Source organism: Eutrema salsugineum, unplaced genomic scaffold (assembly GCF_000478725.1).
Source record: "Eutrema salsugineum unplaced genomic scaffold, Eutsalg1_0 scaffold_8, whole genome shotgun sequence".
NCBI classification, from domain to species: Eukaryota; Viridiplantae; Streptophyta; class Magnoliopsida; order Brassicales; family Brassicaceae; genus Eutrema; species Eutrema salsugineum.
The window spans coordinates 6,381,822-6,404,821 of NW_006256414.1; the positions used below are offsets into that span (position 1 = coordinate 6,381,822).

General features: G+C 37.2%; 2 protein-coding genes across 3 annotated transcripts; one reads left to right on the forward strand and one right to left on the reverse strand.

The window, feature by feature from the left end:
- The first annotated feature begins 1,924 nt into the window (after positions 1 to 1,924).
- On the forward strand, positions 1,925 to 15,213 carry LOC18009717 (protein SABRE). 2 transcript variants are annotated; one of them, XM_006392253.2, is made up of 23 exons: positions 1,925 to 2,280; positions 2,518 to 2,629; positions 2,889 to 3,155; positions 3,267 to 3,529; positions 3,718 to 3,934; positions 4,129 to 4,299; positions 4,382 to 4,459; positions 5,147 to 5,398; positions 5,600 to 7,714; positions 8,554 to 10,360; positions 10,499 to 10,590; positions 10,824 to 11,180; positions 11,307 to 11,425; positions 11,657 to 11,903; positions 12,113 to 12,337; positions 12,581 to 12,720; positions 13,027 to 13,099; positions 13,293 to 13,394; positions 13,485 to 13,655; positions 13,744 to 14,061; positions 14,150 to 14,317; positions 14,409 to 14,769; positions 14,871 to 15,213. In XM_006392253.2, the coding sequence occupies exons 1-23, from the start codon at positions 2,210 to 2,212 to the stop codon at positions 14,978 to 14,980; spliced, it is 7,836 nt and encodes a 2,611-aa protein (XP_006392315.1). In that variant the 5' UTR covers positions 1,925 to 2,209; the 3' UTR covers positions 14,981 to 15,213. The 2 variants fall into 2 exon arrangements, with proteins under 2 accessions (XP_006392315.1, XP_024015622.1); XM_024159854.1 differs by having other exon boundaries at positions 2,227 to 2,280; positions 2,889 to 3,168.
- A 4,612-nt stretch (positions 15,214 to 19,825) lies between these two features.
- On the reverse strand, positions 19,826 to 20,270 carry LOC112088184 (uncharacterized protein At4g04775-like). The gene is made up of 2 exons (XM_024158471.1): positions 20,205 to 20,270; positions 19,826 to 20,116 (listed from the first exon to the last, which is right to left on the reverse strand). The coding sequence occupies exons 1-2, from the start codon at positions 20,268 to 20,270 to the stop codon at positions 19,826 to 19,828; spliced, it is 357 nt and encodes a 118-aa protein (XP_024014239.1).
- Positions 20,271 to 23,000: the final 2,730 nt, after the last annotated feature.

The window sequence follows — 23,000 nt, forward strand, 5'->3', positions numbered from 1 at the left end:
AGATAAGATGATGAATTTGGGGCAGAAGAAAAAGGCAAAAGCTTTAAAATTGGAGACTGGAGAAGAAGACGAATAAAAACCAAAAAAGAAGAATAAGAGAAATACAAAGAAGAACTAAACCAAAAGATAAAGAATAGGAAGAAGAGTAGAACAAAACAAAAGAGGAAGAAGAAGAAGAAGAAGAAGAAGAAGAAGAAGACAAATCAGAAGAGGGAAATGAAATAGAAGTTGTAGACGATGAAGAAGAGGAAGAAATAAGAAAATTGACGTCGATGATAAAGTAGAAGGAAAGACGAAGAAGAAGACCGAAAAAAAGAAAAAAGAAAAATCATAATAAGAAAATTATGACAAGACGAAAGAGATTGAAGAATCAGAAGGGGAAGTGAGTGATGAATTTGGAGAAAGATGGAGATAAAAAGAAATTAAGTTAAAGCTTTCAGGGACATGTCAATGGAGAGAGAGAGTGTGACGGAGAGAAATAAAGAGAGAGAGGGAAGAGAGAGAGAGAGAGAGAGAGAGAGAGAGAGAGAGAGAGAGAGAGAGAGAGAGAGAAATGGTAGAGAGAATTAAACCTTCTTGGTACATGATATTAAATCTATATTAGTTGATATTTTCTGTGTTCCTATTTTCTTATATTCGAAATACTTCTTACTCTAAATGTTGTTATCTAAATTGTATGATATATATAATTTAGGACGATGGGGAAGGGAGAGAATGAAAGAGAAATATTGAAATAGAGAGAGGGAGGGACGCATGGTTGGGGAGAGAGATATAGTTAAAGTTTTCAAATATATATATTTGATTGATATAAAAGATGAAAGAAAATAAGAAGAATATGAAGTCGGAGAGAACAAAGAAGACGAAGGCGATGAAGAAGAAAAAGAAGAAGAAATAGAATATGAAGAAGATGGGAAATCATCAAAGAAGAAGAAGATGTAACAAAAACAACTTAAAGAATAAAAAATTAGAAAAAACATATAGAATGAAGAGGAGAAGGAAAAAAGAAATAAAAAAATGAAAGAAAACTAAGAAGAAGAAGAGTGAGAGAAGAAGGAGAGATAAAGATGGAATACGATAAAGAAATATAATGAAATGACGATAAAGAAGACAAAATAAAAGATAAATAAGAAGAAAAAAAATGAAAAACAATTATGTGGAGACGAAAAACTCGTTTTTATCTTAATTCAATTGGTTTGTGAGTTCAATACACTTATTTAGTAAATATTTTTGTATTTAATTTGGGATGGTGTTTACTTTTTGGATTTACTTTGTTTTGTTTTAACATGTATCTCTTAAATAATTGTTTTTAATTCTTTTCAGTTTTTGTTTATAACATTGAAATCTCTATGTCACACAGAGTACGGGCCAAACACCTAGTAACAAATAAACAGAGTTACAAAAAATATGATACAATTTAGCAAGAAGATAACATCATAAACAAAAGAGACCGTACAGGAAATGAAATAAAAATTATAAAATCTGTTTCCAAATTATATACTAAAGATCCTCTTATATAAATAGTCAAAATACAAATAAGGTTTTAGCCTTTCAATTGCTTATCTGGATTTATTAATTTGGCTAGAGATTTATTTTTTTTGGGTCAGAAATTTGGCTAGAGATTTTTACATTAAATTACACTACCAAAATTAGGAAAAGTCGAGTAGCTTGGAAGTGTAAGGTCCTTCCTAATTTAGAAACAGATTTTTCTAAATTTTGATTAAAGTTGTGATGGACTGATGGTAAAGAATGAAGAACACAATGAAGATAGATTGACTAAAAGAGTCCTCAAAAGTTAGCTTAGTTAGCTCTCTGACCAACATGATCCAAGTCCGAAACCCACTGATCTTACGCTACACCTAACCACACTAGATCCCCTCCTACCTTCTCACCCTTCCGTCACCAGTCTCACATGGTCATCCATCAGACCAGCCAAACAGTCTCTCTCTTCTCTCTCTCTCCTCCTTCCCTTCTCTCTCTCTCTAGCGATCACACTGCAAAACCTCACGGATCGGATCTTTCTTCAATGGAAGCAGCTCTTTAGTCTCACACTCTGCCGGAATTTTGACTGATTTTGAACGATTTTAGGGTTTTTTGTTTGAGTGAAATGGTGTTTTGCTTGGAGATCGCTTGTTTCAGTCCCGTCGGCGGGTGAGAATTAGTACTTTACCCGGCGGAGTTAGCTCACTTAGCTCTCTCTGCCGCCGTGGAGATGGCGGCTTCACCTGCTAAGTTCTTCTTCGGGTTTCTGATTGTTTCCATCGTTTTGTGGATGATCTTCATGTGAGTTATTGCGTTTGAATTTCTCTTCCCTTCTTGAAATTTCTGGAGTTGATCCTAGTTTAATCGATCCACATTTTCTATATTCGCTGAAGAGTTTGCCTTGAGAGTGCTATACTAAGTAGAAAGAGCTGATTACTAGTGTTTCTTCCTTTTCAATATATGTTACTTACTTCCCTATTCTTCTTCTAATACTATGATCTACTTGGTAGCTTATATTTTCAATTTTTTTTTCTCCAGACTTTGTTCCAGGTTGTTTGCCTGGATGCTTAGTCGAGTTCTGGGAGCATCTGTTGTGTTCCGTGTTGGCGGTTGGAAATGTCTCAGGGACGTCGTTGTGAAGTTTAAGAAAGTAAGCACTATTACAATACCTGAAAGTTCTGTAGAATTTTCTGTAACTGTGGAAAAATGCCTCTGTAGAATCTTCTTGAACCAGATCAATGTAGTGGATCTCATCTGTCATTTTGGCATTGTTTGTTTTCTTGTTAGTGCTGTGGTAGCATCAGTTTTGCATGATTAGCTGTGTTTCTAGTGGGACAATAGTTCGTTTGCTAACTTTTATTTCGAGACAACTCGAAGATGATTTGGAGCTGGTTTGAGTGTTTTACCAGGGTGCCATTGAATCGGTGTCTGCTGGTGAAATTAAGCTAAGCTTACGACAGTCATTGGTCAAACTTGGCGTTGGTTTTCTCTCTAGAGACCCAAAAATTCAAGTGTTGATATGTGATCTTGAAGTTGTGATGAGGTCCTCAGCTTCAACAAAAAGTTTACCAAAAGCCAAAAGTAAGAAATCTCGTACTTCAGGCAGGGGAAAGTGGATGCTGGTGGCTAATATTGCAAGGTTTCTTTCAGTTTCTGTCTCGGATATGATTGTAAAGGTGATTGATTTGAGTTTAGTATCGTGTTCCAAAATTCAGTCGGTGCTTTGATTGTTTTTAAAAAGGAATATCTCTGTGAACCGATTTCTAATTAATCTATGTGCAATTCAGACCAGAAAGGTAATAGTGGAAGTCAAAGAGTTGAAGTTGGATATATCTAAGGATGGTGGGACAAAGCCAAATCTATATGTTAAGCTGCATGTACTACCGATTCTTGTTCACTTATGTGAATCACGCATAATTTCTGATCAGTCGTCTAGCTTAAGCTTTGAAAGATGTTCTGCTTCCCAAGCGTGCTCTGCCTCATCAGACAGATCCTCTGCTGGTTTATTTTGTGATGAACTCTCTCTCTCTTCCGAGTTTGGACATGACAGGTACCATCATTCATATCTGGTTCTAACGTGAAGTAAACCCTCCTTAAATAGATAGCATTTGTAGAGTGTTTTGTTTAAATTGCACTGTCTAGATAGATTGCTCTGTGACTGTGCCCTTATGTTTCAGAAGAAAACTTATAACAATCAGTGGTTTGCTCACCGTTGGCATTTTTTTCTTCTTCTTTTAGGGCAGCAGGAATTGTTTTGCGAAACTTGGAAATTATATCTGGAGATGTAACTCTGAGTTTTGACGAGGATTCATTCCCCAAGAGCAAACAATCATCTTCTACTGTTCATTCAAATGAAGTTGCAACGTCAACAACTGCTGTCTCATCTGCCTCTAAACCTGATAAAGAGCGTCAGTTGGCAGCGCTAGCAAAGTATTCTCCGTCTTTTCCTGAAAAGGTACGTTGGCTTGATGGAAATCGACTTTGTAATTTTTATATTGTCTTAGTTGGCGAAAGGTTTGACGTGTCTTATGCGAGTCTGTGTTATTGAAATGATTACTCTGATATAGAAAGTTTTTTTTTTGTGCATCTTTTTTGTGTGTGTGTGCAAATTCTGATATAAAAAATTTAAGTCGCTGTTTTACTGAGCAGATTTCCTTCAGTTTACCAAAACTGGATGTCAGATGTGTCAATCGAGAGCATGATCTTGTTGCTGAGAACAATATCACTGGTATTCAACTCAAGAGTGTTAAATCAAAATCTTTTGAAGACACAGGGGAGAGTACACGTCTTGATGTTCAGATGGAACTCAATGAGATTCATGTATGAACGTGTAAGCTCTTTCAGATATATAATATCCAAATTTTCTTATTTACTAATGCTATGCTCTTGTGTTTCTTTGCAGCTTTTTAGAGTAGCTGATTCCTCTATTTTAGAGATTATGAAAGTTGATGTGGTCTCTTTTATCTACATTCCAATTCAGGTTTGAAAGCTCAAATATATTTCTATTTTTCAAGGTTCTTTGCATTCAACTCAAAACTCGTGCTTGTGAAAGTTAGGCCTATTTATTTGTCTTTATAGCTGATTTTTTACTGTCATACCTTCTTCAATTCACTGTTTTTCATCCTTTCTTTCATCACTGTATGGCTTTTATATCATTGCAACAAAAGTATACCACCACGGAAAGATGAGAGTTTCTCGTAGAGAGGGTTTCAGTAGTTTCAGAATTATTATCTTTATGCCTTTACATAACAGTGAGAAGTTTCCAATTTTGAGCTTTGGATATGTGGTTTGTTTCATATGTTAAGCAGAATGGAGTTCAGTAGAGATAAGTAATCTCAGATATTTAGATTTTTGTTTGTTTGTTTTAGTCCTCGGTTTGCCTATGAAAACATGTGCTCTCTAGTTCAATCTACAAAATTCGATTGATCTCTATGTTACAATTTTTTCTGATCCTTCGATAAAAAGATTCATTTTCTTCATAAAAAATAGGAGGTAGAATATCACCGTAATTAATTATTTATTACCGTTATTAATATACCTGTATCATACAAATTTATGCAGAACGGACAGTCTGTTGAGTTGGTATGCATCAATTTGAGTTATAATTTTTAGGCCATGTAAGTTTATGTTCTTACATATTATCTTGATGGTTACCTTCTCTTTTCAGCCGGTTGTGCCTGTTAGAGCTGAAGTTGATATAAAGCTGGGAGGTACCCGCTGCAATCTATTCATTTCTAGGCTACAGCCGTGGTTGCGCCTTCATTTTTTGAAAAAGAAAAAACTGGTGCTTCAAGGGGGAACTCACAGTCTCGAGAAGTCAAAAGCTGCTGATATGAAAGCCATTATGTGGACAGGCACAGTTTCGGCCCCCGAGATGACTGTTATGCTATATGGTATCAATGATTTGCCATTGTATCATGTAAGTTCATATATTTCTCTGATACGATTTTGGTTAAATTAAAAGTTCATACATTTTCATACATTTTAATCTGTAGTCGTGAGGTAGGGTCATAATCCTTTTCACATGCTTCATAGTTAAGTTCTTTATTTTATTGCGCAGCATATGAATTTGTTGTACTAGATACTAAACAGTACTTTGTTCTTGGTGTTTTATATGCAGTTTTGTTCGCAGTCATCGCATGTGTTTGCAAATAACATTTCAAGTATGGGCACAGCAGTTCATGTTGAACTTGGTGAATTAAATCTGCATTTGGCAGATGAGTACCAAGAATGCTTTAAAGAGAACCTTTTCGGAATTGAGCCAAACTCTGGTTCACTGATGCATATAGCAAAGCTTAGTTTGGATTGGGGTAGAAGAGATAGGACATCATCTGACGAGGTTAGTTGCAGAAGTAAATTAGTACTCTCAGTAGCCGTGACTGGAATGGGTATTTATTTTTCATTCAAGCGGATTGAATCTCTTATCATAAATGCTATGTCCTTCAAAGCTCTCTTCAAGACATTATCTGTTGCCGGCAAAAAGACGAAGAAGGTTGGAGAAGCGCAACCATCCAAAGCATCTGGGAAAGGAACTAGGCTTGTGAACCTTAATCTTGAACGTTGCTGTGTAAATTTTTGTGATGATACAGGATTGGATAATTCAATTGTTGATGATCCTAAATCCGTCAATTATGGATCACAAGGTGGCCGGGTTACATTTAGATCATTGGCTGATGGCACACCACGAACGGCGAGCATTCTGTCTACTGCTTCCGAAGAATGTAAAAGACTGAAGTACTCGGTCTCTCTTGAAATATCACAGTTTAGCCTTTGTCTCAACAAGGATAAACACTCAAGCCAAATGGAACTTGGAAGAGCAATATCCATCTACCAGGAGTATTTGGAAGAGCATAAACCGTGTTCAAAGGTCACATTGTTTGATATGCACAACGCGAAGCTTGTACGTCGATCTGGTGGTCTTAATGACATTGATGTCTGTTCTCTCTTCAGTGCTACTGATATATCTCTAGGTTGGGAACCGGACGTCCATCTATCTTTCTATGAATTGTTTTTGCGGTTGAAATCCCTGGTTTATGCACAAAGGCTTAAGGAACGTGAAAGCGGGCACGACAAAGGCATCTCTAGTGTGAAAGATGATGTGCCGAGCGAAAAAATAAATCTGTCCAATTCTGTCGACAAGCAGAAGAAAAAGGAATCTATGTTTGCTATTGATGTGGAAACGTTGACAATATCAGCTGAGGTGGGAGATGGGGTGGAGGTTAAATTGGAGGCACAGTCAATTTTTTCTGAGAATGCCTCTATAGGAGTGCTTCTTGAGGGGCTGATGCTTGCTTTTAATGGATCTCGAGTGTTTAAAACTACAAGAATGCAAATATCAAGAATCCCTAGTACTTCTTCGAATTTGTCTGATGCAATCCCTGTAATGACAAGTGGTCCGTGGGACTGGGTAGTACAAGGGCTTGATGTGCATATTTGCATGCCATACAAACTGCAGTTGCGTGCCATAGATGATTCCATTGAAGAGATGTTGCGAGGCTTGAGACTTATAACTGTAGCGAAAGCTAAAAATATTTTTTCAGGAAAGAGAGAAAGCCCGAAGCCTAAGAACAAGAAATCTAGTTCAAAATTTGGCCGCATAAGATTTTGCATACGCAGACTAACCGCGGATATTGAGGAAGAACCAATTCAGGGTTGGCTTGATGAACACTATCAGCTGGTGAAGAAGGAAGCTTGCGAGTTGGCTGTCAGATTGAAATTTCTTGAAGATTTTATTCACAAAGCTCCTCAGTCTCCTAAAGGTGTAGAAGCAAGTGATCCTTCAGATGAAAGAAAGATGTTTTTTGATGGGGTTGAAATTGATGTCAATGATCCCTTAGCTATTAACAATGTGAAGGAAGCAATTCACAAACGGTCGTTTCAATCGTATTATCAGGCGTGCCAGGGTTTAGTTCCGTCTGAAGGTTCAGGTGCCTGTAGAGAGGGATTCCAGGCAGGTTTTAAGCCAAGTGCTGCTAGAACCTCTCTTCTTTCTGTTTGTGCCACAGATTTTGATTTAAGCTTGACGGCAGTTCAAGGTGGTGATGCTGGTTTGTTGGAAGTCTTGAAGAAGCTTGATCCTATTTGTCAAGAAAGCGACATACCCTTTTCTCGGCTGTATGGAAGCAATGTTTACTTAAATACTGGAAGCTTGGTAGTTCAGATAAGAAATTACACACTTCCTCTTCTCTCTGGCACTTCTGGCAAATGTGAAGGTCGTCTTGTACTGGCTCAGCAGGTATGATAACTTCCTTGTTAATCATTTTCCCATGCCATCTGTATATTTTTATTACCTCTCGTTATAACTGATTTTTTTTTTTTTTTTTTGGTAAAAATTCTGTTCTGTACATATTTTGTTGGCTCTTGAGCATAATATAGCGAGTAGCTGATCTATTTTCTGGGACCTTTGATTTTAGTTTTAATTGTCTGCTCTAGTTACTCTTTGTTAGTGGTTTGAAACATCTTCCTCCCCCAAACAATGATGCATTATCAGCTTATCACCATAACTTTATTGAATGTTTGTTTACAACCCTAGTCTTGGTACCAAGGTTGTTTCGCACTTCATTCTCCATCTACTTAGGACTTAAATGCTTCTATTTGTCAGAGATCAGTATTTTTTTTCTCATCCACTGTATACTTGTTTGAATATTGTTTTCTTCTTTAATCGATAGAACAAGTTGGCATGCGTCTGTAGCTGTGCATTTGCAAGGAGCTGTGATCGCTTGTAAATGTAGTATTTTAACTCATCTTTTTGATGAATCTACTACTCGCTTAATGAATCCATATTTACTCAGACAATGCATGTGAAGACATTGAAATTGAATATAGATCAACCTCCATGTCCTTGTACTTCAATTTCAGAGAGAAAATTTATCTTTCTGAGATTTTAAAAGCCATCCAAAATGTTCCCTATCATCCCCTGCCTGTGGTAGGACATAGTCTAATCTATCCCTTTCTTTAATGATATACACATACAAGCATGTTCACGTATCTCTCTGCATTCTGGATTTCTAATCTCCGTTTTCTGGTTATGATCTCAGTTGGCTGACTATGCTTGTAATTGTTCTCTTAAATTAGGCAACGTGTTTTCAGCCACAAATTTCCCAAGACGTCTTTGTGGGCAGACGGAGAAAAGTGCGAATGTTCCGTTCAGCAACTGGCACAACTCCGCCGTTGAAGACCTACTCAGATCTGCGCATACACTTTGAACAAGGACAAGTTTCCTTTGGAGTTGGATATGAACCAGCTTTTGCAGACATTAGCTATGCCTTCACAGTGGCTCTTCGTAGAGCTAATCTGAGTCATAGGAGTTCAGGTGTCTTACCTGTCACTAAAAAGGAACGAAGCTTACCTTGGTGGGATGATATGAGAAACTACGTTCATGGCAACATCACTTTATCGTTTTCTGAATCAAAGTGGGATGTTCTTGCTACAACGGATCCATATGAAAGCCTTGATAAACTTCAAATAGTGACTGGTCCTATCGAACTTCAGCAGTCAGATGGCCGTGTGTTTGTCAATGCTAAAGACTTCAAGATAAAACTGACCAGTCTGGAGAGTTTGATTAGTCGACATTCGTTAAAAGTTCCAGTCGGCACCTCTGGAGCTGCATTTATTGAAGCTCCTGTGTTTAATCTCGAAGTTACAATGGACTGGGAATGCGCGTCTGGTAATCCTTTGAATCATTATTTATATGCATTTCCAACTGAAGGAAAGCCTCGTGAGAAGGTCTTTGATCCGTTCAGATCAACGTCACTCTCTCTTCGGTGGAATTTCTCCCTCAGACCTGAGAAACTTCACCAGTCTTCCTCAGGTACAGAGCATCCAACAGACACTGGAACTGTCTCCAGTTTGCAAGACAAGCCTGAGACACCCACAATGAATCTTGGAGCTCATGATTTGGCATGGATACTTAAGTTCTGGGGTTTGAATTACTATCCCCCTCACAAGTTACGTTCTTTCTCCAGATGGCCTAGGTTTGGTGTCGCAAGAGTTACAAGATCAGGAAACTTATCTTTAGATAAGGTGATGACGGAATTTATGCTCCGTGTAGATGCCACTCCTTCCCTGATAAAGTACATGCCTTGGGACTCTGATGATCCTGCCAAAGGATTGACCTTTAACATGACTAAGCTAAAATACGAATTATGCTATAGTCGCGGGAAGCAAAAGTATACATTTGAATGTAAGCGGGATGTGCTTGACCTTGTATATCAGGGTCTTGACCTTCACGTGCCGAAGGCTTTTATTGACAAAGATGAGCATCCTTGCATTCCGGCAAGCGTTCAACTTTTGAGGAAAAGCTGTCAGAATGCCTTGATAGACAGAGTACCCTCTGGAAAGGATGAGAAGCATCGCGATGAAGGGTTTCTATTGTCTTCTGATTATTTTACAATCAGAAGGCAGGCCCCAAAAGCTGATCCTGAAAGATTATTGGCATGGCAAGAGGCTGGAAGAAGAAATCTTGAGATGACATATGTGCGATCTGAGTTTGAGAATGGAAGCGAGAGTGATGAACACATACGATCCGATCCTAGTGATGATGATGGATACAATGTTGTCATTGCTGACAATTGTCAACGGGTCTTTGTTTATGGCCTCAAACTCCTGTGGACCATAGAGAACAGAGATGCTGTCTGGTCTTTTGTTGGTGGAATATCGAAAGCATTCGAGCCTCCTAAACCTTCTCCTTCTCGTCAGTATACACAGAGGAAGATTCTCGAAGAAAACCAAAAATATTCTTTTCCAGAAACTCATCAAGGGGAAATGTTGAAATCTTCTGCAAGTCCTGGAAGAAACCTCCCTTCTCAGCCTGTGGAGATGGCAGGCTCTCTTTCATCACCGTCACACTCAGTAAAAGTTGAAAATTCACATGACAGAGCTGGTATGTCCTGTCTCAATTGTCAACGTCGGTTTGTCTTTTTTTTTTTATTCTTACTCAAAGAACTGGAATTTCTAAGAGAAATTGCTGCTCTAATCTTAATGCATCATTTATTCACCTTTTACGTGGATCTATGTATAGTTGAGACAAGTGAATCTGAGGAAGAAGGGACTCGTCACTTCATGGTGAATGTCATTGAGCCACAGTTTAATCTTCACTCTGAAGAAGCTAATGTAAGTAACTATTGCCTTGTAAGAATGCACATTTAACACTATTACATATTGAAGAGCGTTATAACACTATGGGTCTTGGCTGATTAAGTTTACCTAGTTGGTATTCAAACTACTCGAGGCATATATTAGAGCTGCATGATGAATATATTAACCACCAAAATTGACATCTTACTGTTTTGGGTTTCAAAAAAGTTTGCTTACTGGTTGATAAATCTCACTTTGATGGATACCAGGGTCGCTTTCTGCTTGCTGCTGTTAGCGGTCGTGTTCTAGCACGATCGTTTCATTCCATTATGCGTGTTGGTGTCGAAGTGATTGAGCAGGCTCTTGGCACTGGAAGTGTCAAGATTCCAGAATGTAGTCCTGAAATGACATGGACACGGATGGAATTTTCTGTAATGTTAGAGCATGTGCAGGCCCATGTTGCTCCCACTGATGTTGATCCAGGTGCTGGGTTGCAGTGGCTTCCAAAAATTCGCAGAAACTCGCCAAAGGTGAAGCGTACTGGGGCTCTACTTGAAAGGGTCTTCATGCCTTGTGACATGTATTTTCGGTATACAAGACACAAAGGTGGAACACCTGATTTAAAGGTAGAAACATTTCCCAATAGTGTTTTTTTTTTTTCGGGGTCAAATTTTCTTGTAGTGTCTGTAGCATAATTTTCGTTTGAGAATCTTTCTAGAGAAATAACCTAATTGTTGTCTATGCCCTTCCAGGTGAAACCGCTAAAAGAGCTCACTTTCAATTCGCACAATATAACAGCTACAATGACATCTCGGCAATTCCAGGTGATGCTGGATGTTTTGACTAACCTGCTCTTTGCAAGGCTTCCAAAGTGAGTATTGAAACTTGAATTAAATTATAGGGCAACCCGCATATTTCTTGCCGAGATTGTTTATTTTCTCTTGATTCTTGCAGTAGCTAGCCTGAAATAAATATAAGTGCTTTTGTAGAATCCATACCACTTCAGTGCAGTGATTATTAGGGCTAAACTTTAAGTATTTTTTTCCTCTATTTATTGTTCCAACGCTTTTACCATTAAGAAGAAGTTCCTTTTATGATTCAGGCCTCGGAAAAGTAGTCTCCAGTGTCCCACTGAAGATGAAGACGTGGAAGAGGAGGCTGATGAGGTAGTTCCATATGGAGTTGAAGAAGTAGAACTTGCAAAAATCAACCTTGAAGAGAAAGAGAGGGACCGAAAGTTGCTTCTCGATGATATTAGAAAATTGTCTCATTGTTCTGAATATATGGATGACACACACATGGAACGAGAGGGTGAATTGTGGATGATTAGTACCAGAAGATCCACACTGGTAAGACTCTACGGAAGCAAGTATGTTTAGTTGCTATATTATGATGATAGTGTGAAGTGATAGTATTTAACCTCCATTTTAGCCACTAATCTCCATTTTAACAGTATGCAACTATTCAGTTAGAGATGCCTGTCCTTCCTAAGCATCAGCTCTCTTCTGGGAACTCATTTCTATAAAGTTGGTGTGCATTTCTTGCTGCTCTGTTTTAGGTGCAAGGATTAAAGAAAGAGCTCTTACATGCACAGAAGTCTAGAAAGGCCGCTTCTGCTTCTTTAAGAATGGCGCTGCAGAAGGCTGCACAGCTTCGACTGATGGAGAAGGAAAAGAACAAAAGCCCATCATATGCTATGTGCATTTCCTTGCAAATCAATAAGGTTGTTTGGAGCATGCTTGTAGACGGTAAATCCTTTGCTGAGGCAGAGATAAATGACATGGTGAGTTTATGCATATTCTGTCTATTCTTAGTCCAGCGCCTTTGAAGTGACCATCCAAGAATCCTCTTTTGTTTATTCACCATCACTTATTAGAATGTGTTATGATGAGAGTTACTTGCTGAGTAATTTGTTTAGAATATTTTCTCAATCTACTTGGTTCATTTCTGGCTTAGTCTATTGCAGCTACGTAGTCTGTTGCATTAAATCGAAAACCAATACGTATTTAATTATTTGTACATGCAGATTTATGACTTTGATCGAGACTACAAAGACATTGGTGTTGCTCGATTCACCACCAAGTACTTTGTTGTGAGGAACTGTCTGCCTAATGCAAAGTCAGATATGCTTTTATCAGCATGGAATCCTCCAACCGAGTGGGGAAAGTACGTTTTTTTTTTTTTTTTGCTTTCTTATACCCCATGTCTTTATTGCTTTCCTTCTGCATATTACATGTTTTTCAAGGCATTTTAAATCTGGATGATGGTTTCTTCGGTGCACTGGAAAAGGTTTTGGTGGCTTAAGAAAAATGAAAGGAACCATAGGGCTAGAACTAAGCCATCTACTGAAACCTCAATAAATATTTATTTGACACTAGTTCTGACTTTGGAAGTGTTCTTCCTCGCTATTACCGCATATGACTTAAAACACTTAAACTTTGTATCAGTTCTGATTTGTAATTTTATTTGCAGGAAAGTCATGTTACGTGTTGATGCAAAGCAGGGAGCACCAAAAGATGGACACTATCCTCTTGAGCTTTTCCATGTAATTGCCATCTTATGTTGCTTTCTTTTACTCTTTCCATCAAAAGTGAAACAACATAACCATGATAATTAGTATTCGACTTAGGTATCAGTGGATTTGATGTTAGGACTGTATTTTACGTCTTTCAACTAAGCTATATTTTGCTTTCTATCTTCAGTTTTAAACTGTTGGATAATGCCTTTACATGTTGTAGGTGGAGATTTACCCTCTGAGAATTCACTTGACAGAGACGATGTACAGAATGATGTGGGAATACTTCTTCCCAGAGGAAGAGCAGGATTCACAAAGGCGACAGGTCAGAAATAGCATCACAATTTAGCCTATAGATTAAAATCTCTTAAAAACTGAGTTTACATGTTTTTTGTTTAAACCTCGTCTTGTGCAGGAAGTTTGGAAAATTTCGACAACTGCTGGTTCAAAACGTGTAAAGAAAGGGTTAGCAGGTCATGAATCTTCTACAGCTAGTCACTCCATTGTTGAAGCATCTCGAGGGAGTTCTGCAGGGCTCTCTGCTTCTGCAACAGCGCAGTCACAAAGCAATGCTGACTCTGTTCAAGTAGGATTTTCACCTTAGTCTACACTTCAAAGTTTTGAGTGAATTTCGTACCCTTATTTTACTGAATTTACTTGCATTCTATATGCAGAAATCAAATATGCTAAGCGTCAGGCATAGCACTGGTGGCTCAGCTCAGGAGTTGAGGAGAACATCTTCTTTCGATAGGACCTGGGAAGAAAATGTGGCGGAATCTGTAGCTAATGAACTCGTTCTACACGCACATTCGTGCACGGTGTCATCTTCCATTGAACAACAGGAGGATTCCTCTAAACAGAAGCTCAAAGAAACAAAACCTGTCAAGTCTGGCCGCTCTTCTCATGAAGATAAGAAGGCAGGAAAATCACATGAGGAGAAGAAATCTAGGCCTAGAAAGATGATGGAGTTTCACAACATTAAAATAAGTCAGGTAAGGCAGCAGAAGGCTAATCTCTACGACCACCTCATAAATTTAAGGTCAGAAATTGCTTTGCTCTAATCGGTTTACATCATCTCAGGTGGAGCTTCTAGTTACCTATGAGGGCTCAAGATTTGTTGTAAATGACCTCAAATTGTTGATGGATACATTTCACCGTGTTGAGTTTACTGGGACTTGGAGAAGACTCTTTTCTCGTGTTAAGAAGCACATAATTTGGGGAGTATTGAAGTCTGTTACAGGAATGCAGGTATACTCATTATGAGTCCACTGTTCCTGAAACATCATATACCTCTAGGTTGTGAGCTAATTAGTCTCTTTTTCCGATTTCAATTTTACAGGGAAAGAAATTCAAAGACAAATCACAGAACAATCGCGACTCTACTGACAATGACCTTAATCTAAGTGACAATGATCAACCGGGGAAATCTGATCAAAATCAAGTCACATGGTTTAAGCGTCAAAGTGATGGAGCAGGGGATGGATTTGTTACTTCTATTAAAGGACTCTTCAATACACAAAGGCGAAAGGCCAAAGCATTTGTGTTGAGAACTATGAGAGGTGAAGCAGAGAATGATTTCCACGGGGAGTGGAGTGACAGTGATGTAGAATTCTCTCCTTTTGCTCGGCAACTAACTATAACGAAAGCTAAGAGGCTTATCAGACGACACACTAAAAAATTCCGCCCAAGATCTCAAAGAGGTGAAGGCTGTGATTAAGATCTCATTCTATCAGTTTCCTGTAAATTTATTGTTCGTTTCTCGTTGGACTCAGCATTCTAACTTTGTTTTTTTTCTTTGTAGGTTCGAGTTCTCAGCAGAGAGAATCACTTCCATCATCTCCGAGAGAGGCCACTGCATTTGAAAGTGGTTATTCAAGTGGATCTTCACCATACGAAGATTCCCGCGATTAAAAAACCATTCTGACCCGACAGACGGTAAAAAATCATATTCCTTGGCTGAGGGAGGAAGTATAGGCTTCTCAGCTACCGAGGAATCATCGTCCTTGTAAATTTTGTTTTTTTCCGGCTGATATAGGAGAATGAAAAAAAAAAGATATATTGAGAGTGGGAAGATCAACAATATTGTACAGACGTGTTGGTATATTGGAAAAGAAATTAAAGCCACAGGTCAGTTCATCAAACTATCCATTTTCTCAACGTTTACAAAACGTTGCATCAAAAGTGTTCCTAATCAGCTAAATTGCGTAAGAAAAGCTTCACGCAATTGCAAGTGGCTGATAGATTCATGGTGATGTATAATCATTATAAAATTTTTTAAAATATCTGCTACCATTATAAACAAATCTACCGCTAATTTATTAAGTTTACCATCCAAAAACATTTCTACAGTACTTAAAAAATAAGTCGACCAACATAAGTATGTTAACACTCATCAAATCTACAAATGAGTTCACCAATATAAAAGTATACCAACACTTATCAAATTTATGTTTCTCAAACAAATCTATTGGCGCAAACATGTATTTTCGGCCGAAAATAAGTCTATACAATCCGGACATTAAGTTTACCCAAAATTCAAATGTATCAACCAAGTAGACTTCTGAATATGTACGCTTTGGTTATTTCGTAATAAATCAAGCGTTTGTCTAAGTGAATTAAACATAGTAATGAAAATTTTGTGATTAGGTTTGTGTCAACAAAGGCCAAAATGGCAAAATAGATACCCTGAATCATTCTACATTCACAGGCATGTATATGAAATATGTTAACTACTAAATTTAATTAAAATAACACTGGATTTAATAGTTAACTACATTCACAAACATATATAAAAATTATCTCAAGAAATATTTATCTCTGCAAATATGTTTTTTAAAGCATATGCAATTGCTAACTTCTATTGAGTGATTGTGTTGGTTTGCAAGTAGACATCTAGTCTACTGAGTGAAAATAGTTGTCCACATCAACAAAATACCAGAATGACTTTTAACATAACATACTTCCATTTATCCTTCATAGAAAAATAATCTATTCAGTGAAATAGTCGTTTATTTTGAACCAAACACAAAAAAACAAAATCAACTTACTGAACATTAAATCATGTGATTTCAAATCAATTTACATGTATATTTGTTTCGATGATTACATTGTAGGTTCAATGTCGTCTACTTTGATATACATGATCATTCCTTGGGGTTTGTGTTTCTAATTTTAAAAACATGAAGACAAATTCAGCACTACAAATATAATGAAGAATAAACAACTACTTGGAGCAAACAAATAAAAAAGCCCAAAGGGGTGCTTGGGGATTAAGTTTTTAAGACTTTTAGGACTTTAGAATAGCGTAAAGTTTTAAAAGTTATTAAATTTTATTTAAGAAGCAAACTTTTACTGTCCTAAAACTCTCCAAATCCCTAAAATCACTCACAGCCAAAAGTTTTTTTTTTTCCATGTTTCGTTGCTTTGTAAAAATCTAAAAATTTGTGACTTTAGTTTTTTTTTTGTGTCAGTCATATATTAAAAAAATAAGTACAATCTAAAAATTTACAGCCAACAATTTTAAAAGCAAAAATTATAACCAAGCACCTCCTAAAAATTAGAGAAAACTATGTATCTTTCCCACCAAATTTCACATAGTAATAGATCTACACGACCTTTGAGAGTTGTCTTAAATCCACACACTGTCAAAGTTTAAAAATCTATTTCCACCCAATTTTAAAGTTAAAAACATATATAACCTTTGACATAAAGTTAAATATCAATAAACACATAGACCATAATTTACATCAGTTTAATGTTTACTGAAAACTGTCTTAACCAATGAATACCGAGATTTGCCTAATTTAAACCCGATTAAACGTTTAAACCAAAAATTTGATCTAATTACAAATTTTGACTCGCAAAACAAAAAAAATCCGACACAAACCCGCGAAAAATTACATGCTTTCATTTCTCTCAAATTGTGAAGAACCCTAAAACGAAAAGCCCATATACTCAAATTGAAACCTAATCCCGAATCAAACTTCAATCCCGAGCAAACCTTAACCCTGAATCCGCTTCACTTCAAACTGTAATTGTGGATTTCTTCTGCAAATGTCGATAGTGGAGTGGCAAGCTGGGTATGATTCCGACGGTGAAGATCGCAGGGAGAGGAATAACTGGATGATCGAGGAAGCTGTAGCTGCTTTTGAGAATGAGACATCCGTCAGGCACAACGTGTACCCGGATTTGGATGAAGAAGAAGCGGCTCGACGTAAAGCTCAGAGACACAACCATATCCAATGAGGAAATGAGAGTTTGTACTTCGGAAAAGTCTTCATCAGTGGTATAGCATTCAAGGAAGGTGTCTTGGACTATGCCCTGAAGACTGGTTACAATATCAGCCAAAAGAGGTATGACAAGACGAAGCTTGTGTTTAAGTGTGAAGGAGAGAAGCATTTGCATGATGATGAAGGTGCTTGTGATTGCTCGCCTCTTTGTGGATAAGATTCGTGAAGAACCGGAGTACTTCATGCCAATGAAGATTAAAGAGTTGGTTATGGAGAAATGGAAGATATCTGTGACCAGACCTCAATGCCAGCATGCAAGGAACAAAGCTTTGGGATGGATTGAAAGAGAGTATGAGAAACAGTTTGCACGCGTAAGAGATTATGCAAAAGAGATTGAAGGCTCTAACCCTTGGTCTTCAGTGGAAGTTGATTGCATTGTGAATGATGAAGGTAAGCATTTTTTTCAAAGGTTCTATGTATGCTTTGATAACCTGAGAAAATCTTGGAAAGAGAACTGTAGGCCAATGTTAGGAGTGGATGACTGTTTCTTAAAAACAGTTCACAAAGGTGAGTTGTTTGTGGCAAGTGGTAGAGATGCAGACAACCGAATCTACCCTGTGGCATGGGCTGTAGTGCAGAAGGAAATTGCAGATAATTGAGGTTGGTTCTTTGCTAAGATCAGAAATGATTTAGGACTAAAAGATGGAGATGGCTTTGTACTAATCTCTGATCGACAAAAGGTAAAATGGTTGGTATAGTTATTACTTATTTCACTTCTATAGCTACTAAGTTGGGTTTTTTTGTAGAGTTTGATCAGTGCCGCTCAGAGGATCCTGCCAAAGATTGAGCATAGAATGTGTACAAGACACATTTACATGAACCTGAAGTCTCGGCATGCATGGAATCCAGAATTGAAGGGGTTGATATGGCACTAGCTTGGAGCTACAATGAGCCAGAGTTTAGAGAAAACTTGAAGAAGATTGAGTTGTATGATGAGGCAGTGTACCGAGATTTGCTGAAAACAAAACCGGAGACATGGTGCAGGGCTTTCTACAAGCTCAGGTCTTATTGTGACGATGTGGAGAATAATTCAGTTGAATCATTCAACAACTCAATATGTATGGTCTATAACTCCATTGTTTACTTGCTTTCTTATGAATTGGTTTAGTTTACTTGCTTTCTTATGAATTGGTTTTAGTTCATTGGTTTTTTCTGTTTTTTCATTGTTTTTGTCATTGTTTTTGTCATTGTTTTACTCAGGAAAAGCCAGGGATAAGGCTTTAGTGCCTATGCTAGAGACCATTGCAAGGTTGGCAGTGGTTCGAATAGCCAAGAGAGATTATAAAGTAACTTATGATGGTTTCTGTACGCCATATGTGAAGAAATATCTTGCAGAGTATCATGATGCAGCTTCAGGATGCTTTGTTCGGCTTTCAACTAACATGCACTGTGCTTCTTCACTCGATGGATGCACTCACAGGGTTGACTTGGCGAATAGGACTTGTAGCTGCAGGAAATGGGAAATAACTGGAATCCCTTGTGAGCATGCATATAGTGTTATTTTGAAAAAAGGTCTTGAAGCTCAACACTATGTTTGTCATTGGTTTTGGACAGATAAGTGGAGAAGGCTGTATGTAGATGGCATTGTTCCAGTTAGAGGTGCAAAGTTTTGGCCTAGAGGAGAAGAGCCATCGATTGTTCATCCTGAGATCCCAAATATGTCTGGTCGGAAGAAGGATAAGGATAAGGCAAAGGAGAAGGTCACAAAGCAAGATAAAAAGAGGAAGAGAGATAGGAATGAGTCTCCTACGAAGAGGGTAGAGACCCATTGGAAAAGAGGAGGACCATGCATTGTGATATTTGTGAAGCTGCTGGTCACAACTCTCGCTGGCATAATAAGAAGAAGAAAAGGTCAACATCTGAGGTAATATATGTAGTTCTTCTTTCATTCTTATGACTTGTATGATGTCTATGCTAATGTTATTTGTTCTTGCTTTTTCGCAGGTTTCTTTATTTGAAGCATCATCTCAAGTTGAATCTTCACAAGGAATTCTCACTCAAGTGGATTGAAAGTGAAGAATTGTTATGTTTTTAGATGTCTTTTGATGCTGTTTAGAAGATGTTTCCCCTCTATATTATGGCTGTCTTTTTGGTACTCTATCAGCTTGTTTTCGGCTTGTCTTTTTTGGTACTCTATCAGTTTGTTTTGCGGCATCTATGTTATGGCTGTCTTTTTGGTACTCTATCAGCTTGTTTTGAACCTATTTTATGTTATTATCAGACATATTTTACTCTACTTATGATCATTTGTTTGATGCTTTAGTTATTGTTCCCATGTTTTGGCTATCAAGCTTGCAATCAAACACAAAACAGACATCATTTTAACCAAATAACAAAGTCTGACATAACAAAGACATGAATGTCACAATCTCTAGCAATAACAAGGTCTCAAAAAGCAATAACAAGCTATCAAATAGCAATGACAAACACAAAACATACATCATACATCAAGCTTGCTAACAAAGCATCAACCTACAAGCTTGGTACACCCAACAACAATCATGCATCCAAAACAGATAATTATCATCATTTCCTTCATCTCGTAATTAGCTTCAGCTACAGCTTCTTCCACTCTTTGATCGCTTTCTTCCTCTAGCTTCATTTGCAGCTCCTCAAACATTTTCTTAGCCACCTCCATTGTCCCATTTGTAATATCTGCCACAACTTGCTCAAGTTTTTCAGTTCTTAATGTCAACGCCTCAATCTCACTCAACAAAGCTTCATCGACCCACTTGAAAATGTGGCTATCATTAGAAAGCTACAAAAAAACAAGACAATCAATTTGCAACAACACTAAACCCTGACAATGAAATTTTACAATGACAAGAGGAGATATAGCAGTGTACCTTTTTCTCAATGGCAAATGCACATCGATAATATCTCCAGTATGGATTGGAATCAGACTTTGACATTCTCGCGATTATTGCTTCTCCACACCAGCACCTTTTTGGGCACACTTGCACTTCTTCTTCTTTCCCGACCACCTGAGGTGATACTAAAAGACCCAGAGTAATTGTTCTTCATCGTAAGAGGCGTCTGGGTTTCGCAATTTCTTAACTCAGTCGATTTGGGAATTTTTGGTGTTTAGGGTTCTTAAATCGATTTGGGAATTTAAGAATATTACTGTTATAAGATGGATCGGGTTACAGATCGGATAATAGTTTTGGGTCAGGTTGGTCGGGTCTTAAGATACCATCTTGAATCGAGCAATACGGTTTCATCTTCAGTTAAGCTCACAAACCAGTTAAATCAACGGTAAGGGTTATATATGTTTTTAACTTTGAAATTAGGTGAAAATAGGTTTTTAATTTTAGCAGTGTAGATTTAAAACGACCCTCAAAGATCGTGTGGATCTGTTACTATATGAAATTTGGTGGGTGGAAATACGTCGTTTTCCCTAAAAATTAAAAATATGAAGATAAAATTTTGTTAAGTAGTTATTTATTTCCTTGAAAATATAGCAGTATATATATTTCAGAAAAGTTATCTATTTTAATTTCGACTCTCAAATGTGCTATTAACTCTCTGTAGTTAATTATTTCAAATTTGGAAGGGGTTCATGTAGCTAATTATTTCAACAATCAACTTTCGTAGTGAACCATCTTTTACTATTTCTTTCCACGAACTTCGTTAGACCAAGTAGTTTTCTATTATTCAAATATTGAAAATAGTGAACTATTTATACTGTATAACATCTAAAAGTTATCTGCATGATCAAATACATATAAAAGTTTGAAGTAGGTAACTATTTCTGCTAATAACACACCAAGTTATGTTTAATAATATTTCATAATTAGCAAATAGCTAACTACTATGCTTTATTTTTCCTGAACATCTGTTTTACGTTTTATAGCCATCTATCTAACCCAAATAGTTGATTATATTCTTTGGCATTAGGGGAAACGAGGAAAAAAATAATAATAGTTTTATGAGAATTAAAAATATAGGCAAAAACAAAACACTACCAGAAGTGATATTAGAAGAGAGAAAGAGAGAAACAAAAAGTGTCCCAATTTATTTTTCTGCCAGTCTTTGCATATTTTTGAATTCAAGAAATATGTTTTCGACTAAATCTCCTTCTCAAATATAAAGGACTACTGCTATATAATCTACACCTAATTTTTTATCCAAAAACATATTCACCTAATTTACTCTATTAGTTACTCTCCAAAAAAAATAAATTACAAAATTAGCCTAATTTTTTGAAAATTAATGATATATACTACTAAGAAGGATATATACAAAAGGAATTAGTATCTATTATTCTTTATTTCACTCATAATTTGAGTTTTTCATTCACCCCCTTTGTGAAATATTTAGTTTTGGGAGATAATTTTATTTTTGCATGTTGGTTTTAATTTTTGGCTCAAACGAAATATTCTACTACGTGTTGGCAATGTTTTTTACACGAGTTTTCATATCTGGTATAACCATTTTCTTTATTTCACTCATATATAGTTTCGGTGTGATATATATTTTTTTTCTCCTTCGTTTTGATTGTTGGCTCTATGAAAACCTTCTACTAACTGTTTGGAAAGTTTTTTTTTATCTGAATTATATTAGAAATCAAAGGTTTAAACACATTACAAAAATCAGCCCTATTAAAAGGAGACTGCACAAGACCTTAGAGCCTTACAAAATATTTTACTAGCCTACTCTATCGGGTCACAAGAACCAAAGAAAATAAGGGAAGAACCAAAACTAAACAGAGAGAAGACATCTCTCACTAGCAAAGATCTCATGTAACCAAGTCAGGTGACCGACTGCCACATAAGAATGATGTCTGTTACCAGAAATCACACTTTGTGAAATGAGAGAGGCCCCTCTATTAGTAGCTCCCAACTCAAGTTCCATCTTTCATTCCTTAAAAAACTCCAAACGGCCCAAAAGTTCTGATGCATGAAACTGGAAAGCTGGCTAAGCTTTTGGTCTATTGATCACACCAATAAGCTTTGATGCTTCAGAAGAAAAAATGACTTTGTTGAGGTTATGGCTTTGCATGCTATCAATTGTCCATAAGAAGCTCTTTAACTTGACTTCCTCTTTCAACGATATATCAGAGAAAGCTCTTTTATGCATTATGATCAAACCTGCTGCATCTCTCAAAACCCAAGCAACTCCACCCAATCTCCATTTCTTTGACCACACAAATCTCACATTGCATTTAAGCCAATCATCCGGGGGTGCCTCCATCTTAATTGCTTTTTAAGTCTTCCTGAGACCGTTGATACTTTACCAGTAGAGTTGATGACCTGAGAATTAAACAATTGGAAGGCTTCATCATTGACCTTTTCCACCGTGAGGGTGGCAGGTAAGATGAACCATCGAATAGGGTCTTGTTTCTATTCTTCCACAGGTACCAAAGAAACCACAGGAATCTTCTTTTTTTTCCAGAGGGGTGTCAGATATTTTCCCCATCATCATTAGTCTGTGTATATTAGTATACACCGAGAATTCATCAAAAACATTAGCTGGCACTGAAAAATTAGAGAGAGCCCAAACCTGCCGAGCTAGTTCACAAGTGAACAACACATGATTGATATATTCTCCTTCGAAGCCACAAGACTGACAAATCAGATCCGCCTTAACACCCCGAGTCCTCAAAAGCTCAGCAACTGGAAGAGCACCACTCAAAGCCTTCC